The 19,976-nt window shown below is 30.2% G+C and overlaps 2 protein-coding genes across 6 annotated transcripts; one reads left to right on the top strand and one right to left on the bottom strand.

Moving 5' to 3' along the window:
- The first annotated feature begins 1,019 nt into the window (after window positions 1-1,019).
- LOC149891012 (uncharacterized) lies at window positions 1,020-5,891 on the top strand. 4 transcript variants are annotated; one of them, XM_090083199.1, is made up of 2 exons: window positions 1,020-2,735; window positions 2,867-5,891. In XM_090083199.1, exon 2 carries the CDS (start codon window positions 3,619-3,621, stop codon window positions 4,408-4,410), a length of 792 nt encoding a protein of 263 aa, XP_089939325.1. In that variant the 5' UTR covers window positions 1,020-2,735; window positions 2,867-3,618; the 3' UTR covers window positions 4,411-5,891. The 4 variants fall into 3 exon arrangements, with proteins under 4 accessions (XP_089939326.1, XP_089939324.1, XP_089939325.1 ...); XM_090083200.1 differs by having other exon boundaries at window positions 1,020-1,494; window positions 1,802-5,891; XM_090083198.1 differs by having other exon boundaries at window positions 1,020-1,494; window positions 1,604-5,891.
- Window positions 5,892-7,291: 1,400 nt separating this feature from the next.
- Window positions 7,292-19,188, bottom strand: LOC145202620 (mannosyl-oligosaccharide 1,2-alpha-mannosidase IA-like). 2 transcript variants are annotated; one of them, XM_090081929.1, is made up of 13 exons: window positions 18,771-19,188; window positions 13,471-13,640; window positions 13,072-13,209; window positions 10,320-10,543; window positions 10,143-10,223; window positions 9,922-10,016; window positions 9,697-9,820; window positions 9,456-9,549; window positions 9,209-9,324; window positions 8,424-8,519; window positions 8,176-8,299; window positions 7,920-8,092; window positions 7,292-7,843 (listed from the first exon to the last, which is right to left on the bottom strand). In XM_090081929.1, exons 4-13 carry the CDS (start codon window positions 10,320-10,322, stop codon window positions 7,622-7,624), a joined length of 1,128 nt encoding a protein of 375 aa, XP_089938055.1. In that variant the 5' UTR covers window positions 10,323-10,543; window positions 13,072-13,209; window positions 13,471-13,640; window positions 18,771-19,188; the 3' UTR covers window positions 7,292-7,621. The 2 variants fall into 2 exon arrangements, with proteins under 2 accessions (XP_089938055.1, XP_089938054.1); XM_090081928.1 differs by having other exon boundaries at window positions 10,328-10,543; window positions 18,771-19,169.
- Window positions 19,189-19,976: the final 788 nt, after the last annotated feature.

The raw sequence follows: 19,976 nt of genomic DNA, 5'->3' as shown, positions 1-19,976 counted from the left end.
GGTCATTTTTTGTTGTAACCTATCAGGCTGAGCACAAAAATGACAAAGACAACCAACAGAGAGGCTGGCAAATACCGGAATTGGCGACAAAACCCCGTTTTTTGGTCAATTTCCATACAAAACGTCAAAACTTGAGCCAAATATGGCCAAACTCGAGGCTTTCACCAACTCCTTTTGGATCCCTTGCTCATTTTTTGTTGTATTCTACCAGGCTGAGCAAAAAAATGCCCAAGGGCATCAAGGAATTCACGGATAAGTACCGAAATTTGTGTACAGAAATGCTTAGAATTTGTAAGTGCACAGAAATGCTTAGAATTTGCATTGTAATGTCAATTCTGTGACTATTTCGTCAAATTGGACCCTTTCACCGAGGTTTCTTTGAGCCTTTCGTCATTTTTTGTTGTAACCTATCAGGCTGAGCACAAAAACGACAAAGACAACCAACAGAGAGGCTGGCAAGTACCGGAATTGGCAACAAAACCCCGTTTTTTGGTCAATTTCCGTACAAAACGTCAAAACTTGGGCCAAATGTGGCCAAATTCGAGGCTTTCACCGAGGCTTTCTTTTCATTAAATTTTAATCATCAAATAAATTAACATTAAATCTGGATGTTTCAACATTTTTTTTTAGAGTTTAAATAGACTACGTCTAAAAGTAAATTTTTTAGTTTAATAATGTTTTAACAAGTCAATGATTATTAACCTTTTATTATAGTTAAACTTAACTTAACATGTCATTATAACCATTTTTTACTAATTTACTTATTTTGTTAATGATGTTAAATCTTACGTACGCTTTTGATAAAGGTATTTACTTTTCAAGACTGAAATAAAAGCTTTGATAGATGATAGGTACAAATCATAATAAAAATAATTTTTTGAAAAGTATATAAAGCAAAGAATATTGCAACAAAAAAATTCGATGATAAATTTCAAGCCAATGTTTTTTTTTTCTTATTTTTTTCTTAGTTTTAAGGTGGTCCTACACTCATAAAAGCTTATTTTTATAAAAAAAATTTTTTTTTTTTTTTTAAAGCTTATTTTATTTATTCATCACTTGTGAATAGTCTCTGATTATATTGGATTGTAAACAAACTCTATTAAAAAAGATATTAGCTGTTATATTTAGGTATCTTAAAAAAGTATCCTTAGAAACGCCCATAGCAACCACATTTTGAGTTATTTTTAGGTTAATAACTAGTCAAATATCTTTTTTATTGTTAAAAATTGATGTGAATATAAAACCTCGTTTTGGTTATACGCAAATTAAAGTCATAAGTTATAAAACAGCCTGTACAAGTTGTTCGTAAATGAAAAAAGTGCTGTCAATTTTAGGAGCTTTTGGATATTTGTTTATATTACAACCCCATTTGTATTGGTACCAAACGAATTATATTTAAATTATGGCTTAGAGGAATAAGAAAATTTTTAACAGGAAAAGAAAGAGAACGAATCAGCATCTTCACAACAAACCCAAGAGATTCAGAGACTTGGTGTAAGTATCATTTAGACAGTTCATGGTGTAAATACTTATGTAGAGCAAGTGAATCTTTCTGTTGCAGTCTTTAACATTTTGAAACCAACTTTTACTGATTTATCTTCAGATGATTTACTAAAAAAATGTCTCCATGATAAGACCCAAAACGCCAACGAGGCACTCAACCAGATTATTTGGAGACGCTGCCCAAAAAATGTTTTTGTGGGTAGAGTGGTCTTAGAGTCTGCAGTTAATTCATCTGTTATTGAATTTAATGAAGAGTCTAATGGAATCCTCTCTGTACTAAATAAATTTCATCTAACAGGATATGTTACGCCTATGAAACTTAATGAAAAGAAGAAAGAAACTATAGAGCGGTCTCTTCAAAAGTCCACTGACCGTGTCAAAAAGAGAAGAAAACAACTAAGAACAATTAAAAAGGGTTAATTAGACAAAGATGATGAAGAAAAAAACTTGAAATATATTCCTGGAGGGTTTTGATATGTTTTTTGTGAACTTTTTATTATGGTTTTATTCTTTTGTTTTATATATTTGTCACACCCATTGGCAGAAGAAAAGAATTACTCTGGCAAGCTCCAGAAAAACCCTTTGGTGGGAGCAATTTTGACACTTTCCTGATCTCAAAACTATAAAAACTGAAATCATCCATCACCGTCCGTGAAAAAAAATTCATTTTTAAATTTATGCTTTATAAAAAACAGCAAATGACAGCATTAAAAGTTTTTGGCATTTTTACAGCCGCAGTAACCTTATATTTTCATATTAAAAACAATTAAAAACATAATCTGGTTAGAGAAACAAATTAGAATATAAAACTGCAAATAATTTCATTTTTACTAAATCTGAGAATGAGCAATTATTAATGATCTACATTGCTCTTATGTTACGCTAACTTTAGGTATTCAGTATAAAATTTTGCGATCATTAATTGAATATTGTTTGTAACTTCCATGCTGTAATTTAACCAAAATTAAAAAATAATTTTTAATTTTGAAACTATATAACTTTTATCAAATCCAAGAAACAGCAATTATCATTTTTAAATTTATGCTGTTACTCAAATTTTGAATTGCGCACTAAAAAATCTACATTTCAGTATTGTTATGGAATAATTTTTTAAAAGAATAGTTTTTTCAGTTTCTAAACCTAAATTGAAGCAAAAGAATGCCAAATCAAGCCAAATCACACAATGACTGCAGAAAAACCGTCTGTTTTCTCTGCATGAGAAAGAGCTCAAGGTATTGTGTTATTTTTTCCTTTTTCTTTAATAATTTGATTTATTTATAAAACATTTATTTCTTCATTTGAATATTTAACATAAAATTCTTTTGATATACATTTTCTGATGAGCTTTATGTATTGTTTTCAGAGTTCTCACAAAATCTATGATGGATGATGTGTTGAGCATACTTTCATCAAGTCTTGATTTTGCTGACAACAGAGTGCCTTTTAGAATATGTGATACTTGCCGAATAACCATAGGAAAGAAGAAGAATGGAGCAGAAGTCAATTTACCACCTCTTTTTGACTTCACATCTGTCAAAGTTCGACCTTCAACAAGAGGCAACAACTGTGACTGCCTAATCTGCCAGATTGGTCGAATGAAAGTTTTTCAAAAGCACCCACTTGAAGATCAAGAAAAATTGGAAACAGGCCAAACTCAAAGAAGATGCTCAGACTGCCTCTCCATTATTGGAAGAGGCATCTCACACAACTGTAACACATTTACATTTCGAGAAAATATGAGACAACTAGCCATCACGGATTCTAAAGTCTCTGAGCAAATTGCATCCACTATTGTTGCAGCCAAAAAATCCTCTCCACATGGGACAATCAGACTGTCTCATGCAGGTGGTGGTCGCCCCCTACCACTAACTAAAGGTGATTTAAGTATCTTTCAATTAGTGAAACATAAGTCAACTGAGTGAGACAGTTGCTTTTTGCTAGAGTTAAAAAAATTTAATGGCATTATTATGAATGTAATACAATCAAGACAATAATGTGATGTAATGATAACTTTCAGGTTCATTAAAAACAAAAAGACTCTTTGGTGATGGTCCTATCTTGAGCACTCAGGATCTTGTGCAAGTGCAAGTTAACACAGGCCTGTCAAACACAAACATGAAGAAGTTTGCATCAATCATCCATCACGTGTCCAAGGGTCAGATTTTGGAGCCTAACTTTCATGAAAAATTTTGTGATGCAGGAAAACAACTCAAAGATCATTTTATCCAAACAAAAATTCAGGTCAGTAATGATAAGTTGCAGAAACGCCAACAAATTGTTGTGCATTGCAAAGATCTTGCAGATCTCCTCAATGATGTTCTGTTGAGAAGACAAATCTATTCATCACACATTGTAAAGCTTGGCCTTGATAGTGGTGGTGGTTTCTTGAAAGTAAGTTTGGGCATTCAAGAGGCAGAGCAGAGCATGGAGGCAGGGTCACCACCAAACAAGAAAACTTTAGCCACACCAACTGCCAGGGACAGTGGAGTCAAGAAGCAGCTGCTAGTTGCAATTGCTGAGGATGTGCATGAAAATTACAGTAATATTCAAAAGATCCTCAATCTTCTTGTAATCGAGAAAGTTGACCTCCTTCTCTCAACAGATTTGAAGTTAGCCAACATTGTTTGCGGCCTTCAGTCACATGCCAGCTCTCACCCTTGCACATGGTGTGATGCCTCTCACAAGAATTTAGCCCAATGTGGCACCCCTCGAACATTTGGCTCTTTGAGACGATGCTTTGAGGATTTCAATGCAAATGGTCAGGATTTGAAGAAAGCTAAGTTATTCAAAAATGTTGTCAACTTGCCACTTCTTAATGTACCAGACAGCACACTTGTCTTGGACGTCATTCCACCAATGGAACTTCACCTACTTCTGGGTGTTGTAAACCATCTTTACAACTTCTAAGGGAGTCTTGGCCAAAAGTCTCAGCTTGGCTAAATGATCTACATATCAAACCACAGCCTTTTCATAGTGGGCAGTATGCTGGCAATCAATGCAAGAAAATGCTGAAGAATGTGGATCTTCTTCAGAGAATGGCAGAACAAGATAGCGCATTTGACATCTTTGATACAATTGACACACTGCAAAAATTTGATTCTGTGGTTTCTGCATGCTTTGGAAACAAATTGGAACCTGACTATGTAGAAAGAATTGATAAATTTCACACTGCATTCTTGTCTCTGACAAGAGGAAGAATCACTCCAAAGGTTCATGCAGTATTTTTCCACGTGAAAGAGTTTATTGAAAAACAAAGGGAACCACTAGGAAAATACAGTGAGCAGGCAGTAGAGGCTATGCACCACAACTTCAAATTACACTGGAATAGATACAAAAGGCCAATTGATCATCCTGAATATGGGAAGTGGCTAGAAACCTGTTTGGTTGACTACAACAGCAAAAGCTTGTAAGAAAGAGAAAAGTATGAATACTAGAAAATAGTTCACATTTTCTAATACTTCAATGAGAAAAACTGCTTTTTTTCACTCTTGGATAACTTGTTGAGTAAAAGCTGTTGTACTCAACCATAACTTAAGGATCATTGATGAAACTATCAAAGATGCAATTTTCCGTTGTAGTTTCTTCTGATTTTGCAGATTATTTTATAGCAACTATTGAATATCTTTTGTTTTAGAAAAAAATAGTGTTTAAAAACTTGATTTGTTATATAATCTTTTGCAATTTTTTGTTAAACAGTTACCTTTTGTGTTTTTTATGCCAATCTAGAATAAAGAATATTTATAATACTGTAAAAATGCCAATAAATATTGAATGCTGTCATTTTCAATTTTTTAAGAATAAGCAAAATTTTAAACACACTTTTCTTCTGCGGACGGCGATAGATGATTTCAGTTTTTATAGTTTTGAGATCAGGAAAATGTCAAAATTGCTCCCACCAAAGGGTTTTTCTGGAGCTTGCCAGAGTAATTCTTTTCTTCTGCCAATGGGTGTGTTGTCGTTTTCTCAGAATAAAGTTTTGCTTCGAATAAAAATCTTTAAAACATGATAACTTTGGACTCATTTAAGCTTTTTATCTAATTTTTTTTTTGATTTTTCACATAATTAAAAAGGATCCGGATGAGAGAAGGATATATAAAATAAAATAAGGAAAGTACTTTTTTATGAGACTAATGTTGGCCACTTGTCCACCAATTTTTCTATGTTTGTTTTAAATCTTATAACTTTTTATATACTGTGAATAATATAAAATGCTTCTCTCATCCGGATTAATATAACTCAATGAGTATATACACCAATTTTCAGCTTGACATGATAAGTATTTTGATTGCTAGTTTGTCACAAAAAATGCTAGTTTTTTCATTCATTTTTTAAATAATTGGCTAATCGAGACATTTTTTTTTTTTTTAAACTTGATTTTTGTAAATAGTTTATAGAACCACATTTTTGGTGAAAAAATTAAATCAAAAACTCTTTGCTTTCAAAAGTTAGCCTTTTCTGTGGAGGACCACCTTAACTGCAAGAATCATTCGATCACTAACCCAGTGGGCATGCATCGTCCGCACGACGTTTTACAGAGGTCTTACGGACTTATGGACGTCTTACGGACTTCGTGAGGACGATGCATGCCCACTGGATAAGTATAGCTGGATTAGATATTTTTTGATATAGTTTTTTGCAAACCTGAATGTGATAAATAGCAAGAGTAAATGCAACCTAAGTTAACATTACAGTGCTGAAGCAAATATAAAAATTGACAGTATTCCAACTGCGACTTTTGTGATGAAAAAGTTTTCACTAACATGATTAAAGCTGTAGATGTGACTCTATATACTTTATGCTTACTAAATCTGTCATAAACAATATTATAGCTGTAAAATCAGTTGTAGCTAATGGTCATCATTTCTAAATATGTCAGAATTGAAAGGCTGAACCCCGCACTTTCGAAAGTCACTTACGGCATTTATAGCACTAGCAAACTTTAAAGCAATATTTTAGTTACTGTACCAGTAATATAAAATTCAAAAAGGACATTTCGTGAAAAGAAATTTCAAAAAAGACATTCTTCAAATGTTCGTTACTTTATTTTCAAAAGGATCTTAAAATTTTTCTTACAAAATGCCAATTTCTTTGTTTGGCATCACTCACCAATGATCACTCCATTATCAGTAGCATAGTCAATAACTATTATACTTTTTGCAAAACATCGTTTGGTGACCTATTTCTTCTCATTCTCCTATGAGATTTCTTCCTTAGTTTAGACATTCATCAAAAATCCAATCAAATGTTTGCCTTTTTTAGCAATAGATTTGTAAGATTTATGAACTTTGGCCTATTTCATCACATTAAAAGACTTTTTTTTAATCAAAACTTGCAAACTGCGATTAAGACCTGTAGCCTGCACTTACGGTTAAGTAAAGTCAGCTGTATTTATCTCGTTTCCAGATAACTTAAAATCACCTCAATAAATACACAGATAGTGTTTAAAACAGGTTTCTTTAAAATTTTGAGTTTACGGCAAAATAAAAAAAAAATGCGAAAGTGTTATTTAATTTCCATATCTCCGTTCTGTTGTATATAATTTTTGTAAATAATGTAACTATTGTATTTCCATACATATAAAACTACTATTATTTTGAACACAGCTATCAATACTCTTAATAACTTCTGGTCCAGTGTGTTCTGGTGAGAAACTCTTAGAAAAGAAGAGAGGTATAATAATTACAAAAAATTATAATTTAAAAAGGATTGTTACAGCTATTTGTTTCACGTCCTGCTTACATTAAGGGCTATAGGGTGCATAAAATTGGATAAATATACAAAAACATTATTTTTATAAACCTCATTTATTCCATCATAATTTGGGTGGTTAGTAATATTCTCAAACGTTATTCGCCTCTACTTAACGCTGTATGCATCATATCTAGTAAAACAATTTTTACGTTTTCAAAATTAGTCCTATATCACATTACAAATTTACAAATCTATATCACATTACAAATTTTCTGTGCAAATACAGAACCACAAGCAGCAATATCTAGCTCCATATGCGTTATAACCCAGATTTAACTTTAAAACGACAGCAAGAGAAACCACTTCATAACATTTAAATGAGATAATAAAGGGTATAGAATAAATAAAGGAGTCAACCAATTATTCGTTAGTCTTTTCCACTTTTTTCTATTGGCAAGGGATGGGCCTCTGTATTAAAAACCCATTCATCCAAACTAATTAAATGGTCATCTGAAAATATTAGATATAAGTATTTGAGAGTTTCTGCCAGGAAAAAACTTTGCTGCACATCGTCATGATTTACTGGAGTACTATCTACATTTCGAATTCCACTATAACCCGCCTCTACACGACAATATTTTTCCAAAGCCTAAAAAAATTTGTGCATAGTTTAAAAGGATATTACAGGTTTTTTTTACTTTAATATAATTATAATATCTTTGTACCTCTACTACATCCCACGCCCAATCTCTATATTTTTGCTCATGCGTAAGCCTCCACAAAACGAAGTAAGCCTCTACAACCTCAGGACGAAGAATATAATATCTTTCGTTTCCACGAATAGACTTTGCTTCATGTGGTCCTTCAAATCGAAACGATTCTGGACCAAGTCCAGTTGCTAAATTAGAAGATTTTCTTATAAATGAAGTTAAATGAATCCCATAAAATTCAAATACAAATATTTTAAAAAATTAAGCTAACCAGTGACGCGGTAAGACTCTCTACATGTGCGAGTTATCTCAACCCCGAGCTCTATGTAACGACTTTTCATATCTTCAGGGGCCTCTGGAGAGCCCAAGCTAAACATACCACCAGCGAAGCAAGCCTGGTAAAATAAAAATATTTTACCACATAAATCTTTTATTTGTTTAAAATACTTTGATTTATAAATACACCAATTGATTTATTAATACACCAATAGTAAATTGCCCATATCAAGCACAACCCACCAGATGCTCCATCTTCTTTTCAACATTTCCACCATTATATACACCAAGATACGTAAAACCCCCAGGAGACTTTCGTACTAAAGCAGAATCAATGGCCTAAAAAAAAAAGAGCATTATTTACGTAGAACGAAACACGAGTACTCTTAATATATGATTAATAATATTTGTGTCAAATTTAAAAGGGAAAAATTCCTTAATTTTTCTACCAAAATTGAAATAAAAAATTTGAATAGTGCATAATTTCCGCTTTCCGTTTATACAGTATGTCCTCGCGCAGGAAAAATCAGAATGGCGTCGTCGAAAAGGATTAAAGCTAGGACTTCACACGTGTAGTAAGATATTATCTTTTTGTATCTCTCTGTTTTAGAACAGCATCCTTATTGTTAGCTGCTGAATCACGCGATAAAATTGTGTGCTGGACTTGAGAAAAGGCACTTAAATTAACACTTTATCATCAAAGAATGCAGCTGTATGTGAAACAGTAAAAGGCTTGCAAAATGTTTTTACTTATTTTTACTGTTGTGGTTCTTTCTTCCTAATAACACATATTTTGAGGAGAAAGTTAAGGCTATTTGCATTTTCCTCTTCAACATCTTCTAGTTTGGCTTTAACAACTTGTATATCACATTACTTAATAACATTCTGCTGTATTACATAATTTTTTATTTTGAATGTAGATTTGACAGGAAGAAAAATGTAAACCTAGGCAGAGACAGATGATGCCCCTTTGCTGTGTAACCATCAATTTAGAGGTACACAAAAATAAAAGCAAGAAATAAAATCACCTTCATTGCATCATCATACATCATCCTTGCTGTGGCATCTGTTTTTCCACTTAATAACCAAGCTTTTAGCAAATATTCATAAAAACTATCTCCTAATCCTCCTAATGAAACATGCCCTAAACCAAATTTAAATCAAAAACTGTTAAGTTGTAAAAGTATATATGTATAAAGATATTTAGTTTATTTAAATTTGGAATTGGGTAAAAAAGAATAAACTAACTCAACATTTAAAATATCATTTACTTACTCTGACCCCAAGCTCCTGAGTTTGGATTCATATAGTTAGGGTATAAGCCATTTGGTTTTTCAGCCTTCAACAAAACTTCTCTTATTTTCATCACCTATGAAGAGAAAAGAATGTTGAACATAAGACTTTACACCACTATTAATTTCCAGAGGTCTGTAAAAGGTAATTTTTACAATTAAACAGATCTCAGAGTTTAAATTTTAGGAGAAAAAGGAAAGAAAAAACAAGTTATTTATTTTGCCTTGTCAGAGTATATTGGGTTCCCAGTAATTCTTGTAAGATATGTCCATTCCAAATGAAGAGAACCGAATTCTGCTAAGATTGAACTACCACCTGATGCCCAGCCATAATTCATTCCTTGGCCACTTAAAAGAAAATTTGTTTTCAATAAATATATACCAAATACGTAAAAAACTGCTACTAAAATAAATCATTGTAAAATGCAATCAAACACAAAAAAAATTACGTCTGAAGGTTAACAAGAGCATAAGGAATTCCAGTAGGTGTGTTGAATGCAGGCATCATCTTATCTGCAAGTTCTTTTGCTTTAATCTTATAAAGCTGGAATGAAATAACCTTTTGTTAAGTTTTTCGTTAACTTTCTTTAAACCTTTAGAAAAGTTTTTTATCTTACTTTTCTCAAAGAATTTTCAACAAAACTTTTCACAGCTCATTTTTTAAGTTTACCTCATCTTTGGTTAAAGCATATGCTGAAAGCAATCCTCCAACAAAACGTATATTCATTTCAAACACTGAAACAAATGAACCCTGAAAATGAAGATTAAAATTTAATTAGTCATTCAAAAGTATAGAATTTTTAAAATTAATCAAGTGCATATAGTAACTTATATGAGATAATTTTACCATCTTACTGTAGTGAATGACAAATGCTCTGCTATCCAATCTCGTCCCTTTTTCAACTCCTCATGCAAACCCATAATATACAAAGTGTCTAATGCATCAACAACCGTTGCTCCCATACTTGAATCTCCAAAAATTCCTGCGGAATGCCCTGTTTTTGAGATTGGCTTTAACTCATTTTGACCCATAGCATACTTTACGTAACCATCCCAGGCTACTTTCATCATCTAGATATCAGTGTAATATATATATATATATATATATATATATATATATATATATATATATATATATATATATATATATATATATATATATATATATATATATATATATATATATATATATATATATATATATATATATATATATATATATATATATATATATATATATATATATATATATATATATATATATATATATATATATATAGGTTATGTTGATTGGTTATGTATTATATCAAAATAATACAAAGCTCTTGCTCGTAAAAGAGTGCTTAATATTATAATAATAGAGCAATACATATGTTATTTAAATGGAGAAAAACAACATTTTAATAGTACTTGAAGCTTTGTGCCTTACGGCAATCATCAGCTATTAATTACAAATTAAAAACGTAAAAAAACTGTTTAAAAACTAATCAAATTTACAATAGAACAAATTCTGACATAATGAACAAAAGATGCAATCATTTAGTCTTCAGTATCAAAAGGGGATAGGAGGAACTTATTAGAATGTCAGTACTTAGATATAATTTCGTTTTTTTTTGTTGTGCAGGTTGTGTCCTTTGTGTGATAAAATTTCAATTTTCTTGTGAAGGCAAAGGTTACAGGTCATAGTTCCTTGGTTGTAAGGTTTGCAGCTTTTTACAATTCTCCACTTTACTACAGATGTAATGGCTTTTTCTCTGAAGTTCCAAATTTCCTTTGAAAGATTGGAGGAAATTTGGAACTTCAAAGAAAATCTTATACTTGACTGTGTTAAAAGATTTTAAATGGTTTGACTATCTTAGCTTGAATGGTGTCTTTCTAATGCCAAAATAAACTTTTTCTTTGAGTTCAGGATTTTTGGAACTCATAATAGCTTGATAAACAATATTACTTAACAAAGATTGATTGTTTAATGGGCAAGCAGTTTTGGTGATACAGTTGCAGGTGTTTGTTGATATGCTTCTTTAGCTTTGTTAAATTTTGTGCTTGTACGAATTAATGATGGAAGTTACATTTCGCATGCAGCTATACCTTGATTGAATTTCTATTGAATATTTTGTGCAATCTGTGATTTACCAGAAAGTGAAGGTCAAGTAATTCAAGTAAACGGTTTCTGCGTTATGACTGAATGGAAGGCTAAACCATATCATATTACGCTTGTGTTTTGTATTTTTAGTCATGGCAACTTGAGGTTGATAATTGAGTTTACATTTATAATCTGCTTTTTTTAAAGCCTCTTTGTAAGGTGGAGTAGCTTTTTTAAAAATGCAATGATGCAATTTTAAAAAATAACATTTTTAAAAATGCTACTCCAGATAATCTTAATTCAACAGTGTGAGGTAGTCTTTTAATAAAATTAGGTAGGTGGTTGGAATCACAGTTGATGTAACTCAGTTTATTATCACATTTTGAGTATGGTCAAAAAGAATTACTACTAAGATTGAGTGTCACATCAAAATAATTTACACTTTTCATATTGCATTTGATGAAAATAAATCATTACTTTTAAATATTTTCATGAAATGTTTTTTAATTTTTTCCATTTGCTGGCCCATTTTGCTTTTAAATAACGCTAGTCCAATGTCACAATATAGCCTGAAATCTTCTCTTTTATAATGTTGCAAAAGATGAAATAATAGAAATATTCCTACTAGTTCACATAGCACCATTGTAAGCCCCCATTGTAACATTGAACTGAACATCATTTTTCTTAATCCACATTTCGTTGTTGTTAAAAAGTAAAGAATTTCTTGCATGTTTTATTAATGTTTTTTTGCTCAGTGTTTTTTTTATAAGAAGCTGCTCCACAAAGTTGATAGCAATGTTGAGCATTTTTTTATTTATTGAAGGACAAAAATCATTAATGTCAAAAATTAAAAATTTATAAAGATATTTCTTTTTAATTTTTTTAAACCAGTCAGTAACATTTAAGGTGTTTTGCCATTGGTTTAAAAGGATCTTATTTTTTTATTATTATTTATTTTTAGACAACAAATGCAAAAAAAAAAGTCTTAAAATTACAAATATTCATAGTCTATATAACATTTAGGTAAAAGTACAAAGCACATTAATTTTTTTAACAAAGTACTCAAACTGATTATACCTACCCATATACAGTTTCTACAGTTTAGTATATCAAAATATTTACCTGTGCATAAGTTATGATTTTAAGTTGTTTAGAAAGTTATCAAAAAGTTGACTTTACATCCAGTTAACTTACAAATGATTTTTCCTAGAAATTGCCAGAAAACTGAGGGGAAAAAATCCTAAAATTCTGGTTTTTTATAACAAAGAAAGGACAGCAAATAAATAAAAACTTTTGGTAGTCAATAGTTAAATGGATGAAATGACAGCCTGGTTCACTATTCCAGCCTCAAAAATAGTAAACATCAAAAAGGTGAAAAAAAGTTTAACTGATGTTCATGTCTATTTAACTGAGACAACTCACTTTTCTAAAAATTAACCAGTTTTTTGGATTAACCATATAAATCAATAATGTTTAATATAAATCAATAATGTTTAAATCACTAATGTTTCCTGACCTTTTGCACAGTATCACGTTTTTTCTTGATTTCAGGATCTTTGGGTTCCCCACCAGTTTGAACACCATACTCATGAGGTACTGTCATCTGAAGAAGTTGCTGCTTTTTTTCTCTCTCAATTTCAAGTTCTTTTTCTTTCTGAAATTATTTGAAATAATTTGTTAAAAAATTCAAAATAAGATACCTAGTAACACTAATAACAATTTCTAGGAATTGCTTAATTCATTTACATTAATTAAGAGATAAAAAAAAAATTTTAAATCAAAAAGAAAAGATGTCTTTATTGAAAAGAAAATCTTTTTACTATTAAGTCTTTGTATATAGAAAACTTAATTATAAAAATTATTAGATTATTACCATAATTTTGAAAAAATCTTAGAAAGAGAAGTTTTTAAGTACCTGTTTTTCAATAAAAGCTTGCTTTTCTCTTTCGATTTCTTCCCTTATTTTTTGATGAACTTCTTCATTTAATTCATGCCTATTTTGATGTGTTAGCTTCATTTCTATATCGTTTGCATTTTTTATTTCTTCTGCAACCTTTTCAAGATCATTAGACCCCAATGGCTTTCCTACCATAAAAGAATTAGAAACCTGTAAATCTCATTACCTTTCAACAAAAAAATCTTATACAACAGAAACATAATAATCAAAAAATACACATATAAGAATATATACTTAACCAATAGACACATACAATTAGTCAGGTGGAATACTGGTACTTAAGGATATCAAATAACATTAAAATATTAGGAAATCTTAAATATGATATTTATGTATCTTGGATCTTAAATCTGAAAAGTAAATGACTTACTTTCTAATATAGTTTTACTGAATCAGAAAACAACATAGAAAAAATTTAAAAATTTTTTAGAGGTTTTGAAAGAGTTTTAAAGTTTAGTAATATATTGTGAACTCAGTATTTTTTGACCAACATGTTCATTTTATAGTCTGAAAATCCTCACCAATTTTAAAGTGAATTAATTTATACAAGGTAGGTTGACAAGTCAGTTCAAAGAATCAACTAAATAATGATATTTTTGCAATAACAAAGTAGATCATCTATTTCGTTTGAAGTACAATTTGATGGTAAAGTTCATGTTTTGTGGAAAGGATTAAGGAGGGACTGTGTGGTGTGAAGAACTAAAAGGACAAAGACACAAAACATATGACTACTAAGACACTTGTCCTGGAAAACCAAGGATAGCCTAAAAAGAACTTTAAAGACTCATCTTTTAAAACCAAAAAACATAGTTAAAGACTTAGTGAAAACATTAAGTACCACTGAGTTGACCTCAGCTGCTAATGCAGCAAATTTTGTTAGACCACAGAAGCTACTTTAATTAGAAAAGGTTCAGAATCATCAGAAATAATGAAATCAAGTGATGTTATTTGTGTTGGCAGGTAGTTGAATTGTGAAGAGGCATTAGTTTACTGTGATGATGCTAAATATACTAGTCATTCTTACAAATACTTTCTTTTCATAAACCATGTATATTAGTTAGCAAATTGGGCAGTGTGATGGAAGCTCTGGTCACAGCACATCTAACAGGTATTCACAAACTACAATGCTACTAATTAGTTTCAGTTAGCATTTTCATTTGCTCCATTCAGATTGAGTGACAAAAAATTAATTGGTTAATCTGAAGCCATCATCCACACTTTATTGCCAACCAATTAAGTTTGTTTTTTCAACTGACAAAGCAGCCAATTAATTTTTTTTTTGATCATACATTAATCTCATTAAAAATTTCAGTACTTTATTTAGAACATTTCAGTACTTCATTTTAGAACTTCATTGAATTTGAAAACCTTTGTTCTGAAACCAAAAGGATTTATCTGAATCTATATAAGTGGCACTATATGCCTGTTACTGTGCAGAAAACTCTTGTATATAAGCTACTTGTGTATAGTTTGGAAGTTATTAAAACATTCATTAATCCAATCAGGCAACTCTTGGAAAATTCTCAAGAAGCTTTATTTGCAAGCATCATACCACAAAAAAATCATTTATTTCTACAAATATAGATTTACTTAAAATGGTAACATTCAATCCTGTCATCAACTCACACAGAGAAGTTCCAAAAAGGGAACTGGGAAATTACTGTTGGTTTAATTACTGTTGGTATTAGTTCTGAACTTATTTGTCCTGCATAATCAGCTAAATTATAGTTGTATACTATATTAAAAATACTGTAATATTACAGTTGTTTATATAATTAAAAAATTTATGTCATATAAATAACTGTAATATTACAGTTCTTTTAATTATTTTATTCATATATATATGAACTAGAAGATATAGTCTTCTAATTCTAATTATCTGCAAACCCTGATGCCTATCCAAGTTTTTTTGTGGAGATTTTTATCAATATGGTAAAACAAAACCACCATTTTACTGGTTATATTTGGCTCAGCTCACTTAAATAATGAAAATCCTACTAATTTTAGTTAAAAAGGTGTCTTAAAAATTTTTTTGATGGGAATTTTCCATTTCATAGTCAACTAAAAGAAATCTGGCAATTAATCAACCAATTCTGTACCAGATATATATCTAATATAAGTTTTTTGTCTGAATGCACAACAAGAGATACATTAGCATGACTTGACAAACCTTAACAAACCATTCTCAAAACTTAACAAACCATTCTCAAGTTATTTGAAACAGCTATTATAAGAATCATAATTGTTTGGAAAAGAATGATACAAAATCTATTGACAAACGGCTAAAACAAATTTCTCAGGTTAGTTGATAAGACAAATTTTAATTCTATTAACTACTGCTTGAGAACCTTTGTCTTTTATTATCAACTTTACAAAAGGCAAGAACTCATTTAGTATTTTTATAAAAGGGGCAAGCTTATTTCAATGAACCTTCATAAACTTGAAATTACTATTTTCAAAGCAGTGTATTTTGAGAACTTGGTATGCTTTTTTTATAAATAATAAATGAATTTTGTATATTACTTGTTTATGTACTTTTACACATACAGCATACACATCAGAAACATTAAAAAAACTTTTACTTGTTATTTAATCAACTTAAATATGCTAAATGAATTGTTAAAAAGTAAAATTAAAATTTCTTTTTGAATGCTTTCCTTTGATTCTTTTTCAAATGAAATTTTGAGAGGCCTGCAGGACTCAGTACTGTTTGGAAAATTGTTTTTGTAAACAATTGCTTTTGTTTTGTTCATGGCTTAAATTTGTAGAGGAACAAGCTGACTTACTACAATAATTAGGTCATCTAAAAGGAAACCATCACTATCTTTTTGCATGATTGTGATGATCCACATCCATCCAAACAAAACTTGAAGAAGAATAACAACTCTAAAGTTTTTGATTTATGTTGTAGAGTTTGAAGAACAGGATTTTCTTGAAGAATTCTACTGGCTGTGTGATCAAGGGTTTCAAAAGGAGACTTTTTTATGATCTCATTTGATTTTGTTTTTGAAATAGAATCTAGGGCTCTCTTTGCTGAAACACCTGTTGGACTATTTGATCGCCTGACAAGTTTACCCAGATGGGTTGGTTGCTGGATGCTACATACATGATGGCTTTTGGCTCATGCTCTGACCTAACTCTAGCACTTGCAATCTGTTTTGAACATTTGCTTTTGCCATCAAAAGAGTAAACCTTTCTTCTAGGTCTTTCATTTGGTTCAAATTTCGATGCTTGTTCTTTGTTCTTGTTTAGAGCTTGAGAATGAATAAATTTTGGAGAAATTAATAATTTCCAGAATGTGATAAAATTTGGTTGTAGCTGCTCTGAGATTTCCTGTATCTAACCAAAACATGTGAAAGAAATGATTTCAATATTTTTCCTAGCTGGCAGATCCATTTTTCAACTTCATCATCTTCTTCAATTGCATGTTTTTTCAAAATAAACTGAATCAGAGAATTTAACTGGTTTGGATGATCAGTAAATTCAAAATCATTTTCTTTCATAATAAACAAAGGTCTGCATGATTGAGGGTGCTTTGTGAGTCTAATGGTGCCATTTTTATGATCTGGGGGTACCTGTAATAACAAGTATTCATGAGTTTTGAATGAATGTTTTGCAAATATAATATGGTTGCTTTAAATGAATGAACATGGAATATTAAAATTATACAAACTATAAAGGAAAATAATATCAAGTTTCCATTTATTTTTCTTTCACTTACAGTAATCAATTTTCATTTGATATGAAATTATTGTTTTGTTATAAGTAGCCTAACAAAAACAAAAAGTGGAAAAAAAATTTAGAAAAAAACTTACCATGGCATATATCTGAACTCATCCAAAGATAAAATTCAATAACATTTTCTTTTTCAAAAATGTCTTTAGCTAAGCCAACAAATGTTTTATACTTCTTCAAACAACCCCCATCCCCATCCCCACCCTGACCTCTGACCCCAGGTCCCTGCCCCTTAACCCTGCCTCCCTATTTTTGCCGCAAAAGTTTTTGATAATAATTTTCTCTAGGACGGTCATTTACAGTCCAGTTTTTACTTTTAAACAACTAAAAATGAATTATATTATGACATTTTTGTGAAATTAGGTTGGACACAGCTGGATATCATTAGATAAGTTGCTAAAAACAGCCTATTTTCATGATAAAAATATGCCTATTTGAAGTAACTTTTTGTCAGTGAAATAATAGTAAATAAATTTAGTTACCAAAAAGTGTTGGTACCATGTTGCTTTAAGTTTCTTAAAAACCAAAATGGAACAGAAATTTTTTTTTGAGTTGAGAAAAAAAGTGAGCATGCTGCTCTTAATCGAGTTTCTTTAGGAGCAATTATGGAGTCTATTAAGTGTTAACTATCCCAGTATCAAACAGTATTTAGAAAGAATCTTGGGTTTCAAAGTAGCATCGAAGGAATTACATTTAAAAGCAACTGTGGATTCTGGTCAAGGGTTTTTGAAAGTCACTATGAATGTTTTTAATCTGTGTGATAAACAACCAATCTGACCTCAATGATGCTGGAGTTAAGCATTATTTTACTGTTGCAATAGCAGAGAGATTTTTGGGACACAATGAAATCTTAGGAATATAGTTGATCCTCTTGAATTTCAAAATATTAGATATTTTGTTGCATTTGATTTAAAGTATGCAAACTCAATGTTTGTTTAAGAAGTTTCAGGCAAGTAAACAAGCTACTTTGATGTAAAAACAAATGGTAATAATGATATTGCAGTTATGAAATTCAAGACACCTTATGCTAACTTAATGGCATATGTAAATAACTACTAAGAAAATGTTTCTTTTGAAAGCTTATATTGCAGTTAAACATATCATTCCATTTCTAAAAGTTACCAATACTAATAATGGATTTAAAATTTACTTAGAACAATCAAGTGAATCCATTTATCATTAGTTTTAAAAAAACATGAGTTAGGTATGAGACAATAAGTATATGGAAGTGGAAATACTAATATTTGTTGTCAGAAGTACTAATATTTTAAGAAGGGAAAATCTTCTTTACATATTCTTTTAAAAATCAATATGACATTAAGAAAAATTTAAAACCTTAGTAAAATTAATCACATTTAATACCATTTTTACTTCTGTTACAGTTTATGAGAAAACTTTTCAAATATAACAATCAAAAAATAACCACACACATATATGTATGCATTAAACTTTGAATCTTTTAGCTACTTAATTATATCTTGTTATAGCTAGGTATAAGGATTGATTTCTTTTTTAAAGTTTACCTGTTAACAACGCTTTAGGAGCTTTTATGGGTCCAGGCATTCTTCCAATTAACTGAACATAAGCTCGACTAAAAATGCTATCGTCTTCTTGACGAGGTAAGTGAAGAAAAGCTCCAAAACATATAAAAAAGAAAGCTAATGCAACCACCAGCGTAATTAATTTTTCCTTTCTTCTAATACCAAAACTGTACGAACGGCAACATCTTGGCATTTTGTATGAATTAAGAGCTCTTATTACAGTATTTAAAAAAAAAGCATTTAACAACAATACTAGTTTGGTAGCTATATACGACAACTTATATTTTTAATATTTGCTTTGTTGTAAGATAAAAACCAAAATCAATCACCAACGCCAGTTTACACTTCCATAACCATAATTATAGGTTAATCGAGTCAAAATGCAAAAGTTTTTAATAATTAAAAATACGCAACGTCGGGGAATAAAAATTTTAGCTTTTTTTCCATTTATGGGATTTTAAAAAAAAGCATAAGTATTATAATTTTTCTAACTCTACCATTTCAAATTTGAATTGATGATTAAATAAAAGGAAGATCTTCCCTAAAGCACTTTTTTTTAGATTGGATGATTTAGAAAAGTCATAGATAATTTTTGAAGACATAAATTGACAGATGAATTTCAAAAATATTTTTCCTTATATTTTTTTAAAAGTCTTAAAAGTTCTTTAAAATACGTATATTTTTGTACACAAAGCTTTTACCTCGTGAAACTACAAACGATAAACAACATTAGAAACATGTTTGATATTAATTTAGATAATAATTTTAATTTCTCAATATTAGAAAAGGGTTTCAACCTAACACCCTATTAATATAATTTCGGACAAATTTTAATTGCATTTATTATGTAATTTATTTCAAGCACGCAAGAAACCTTTATACTTATTTGAAAGAGGATTTTATAATCTATTTAAATTTAATTTAATTAAGTTAAAAATATTATTTAAATATTGAAAATAAAATGGTCAAAGTAAAGGACCTCGAAAAAATTATGGATTTTTTTTCCAAAAAATCGAGAAAAAGGTAAAGCGTTTGTTGCTGAGCAGTTTATGGAATGTGGTTTACCCAGATCAACTGCTTACGATAAAATTGTAAATTTAGAGGATGGATCTCTAAAAAGAAATGTTGGAAGTGGTCGAATCGCTAAGGTAGCTACTAAAGAAAATATTCCAAAGATTGCTGCATTTT

Source organism: Hydra viridissima, unplaced genomic scaffold (assembly GCF_058129835.1).
Source record: "Hydra viridissima isolate aposymbiotic clone 2 unplaced genomic scaffold, HvirCarnegie_v1 scaffold_3, whole genome shotgun sequence".
In the NCBI taxonomy this organism is placed as follows: Eukaryota; Metazoa; Cnidaria; class Hydrozoa; order Anthoathecata; family Hydridae; genus Hydra; species Hydra viridissima.
Note: the sequence above shows the minus strand (reverse complement) of the source record. Positions and strands in the feature narration are given on the sequence as shown.

Coding starts and splice junctions, on each gene's coding strand:
- LOC149891012 (XM_090083200.1), top strand. CDS start 3,619: ATGAAGAAGTTTGCATCAATCATCCATCACGTGTCCAAGGGTCAGATT.
- LOC145202620 (XM_090081928.1), bottom strand. CDS start 18,981: ATGCCAAGATGTTGCCGTTCGTACAGTTTTGGTATTAGAAGAAAGGAA. Junction 8,300..8,423: donor AAAAGAAGATGGAGCATCTG/GTGGGTTGTGCT, acceptor TTATTTTACCAG/GCTTGCTTCGCTGGTGGTAT. Junction 8,093..8,175: donor AGAGTCTTACCGCGTCACTG/GTTAGCTTAATT, acceptor CTTCTAATTTAG/CAACTGGACTTGGTCCAGAA.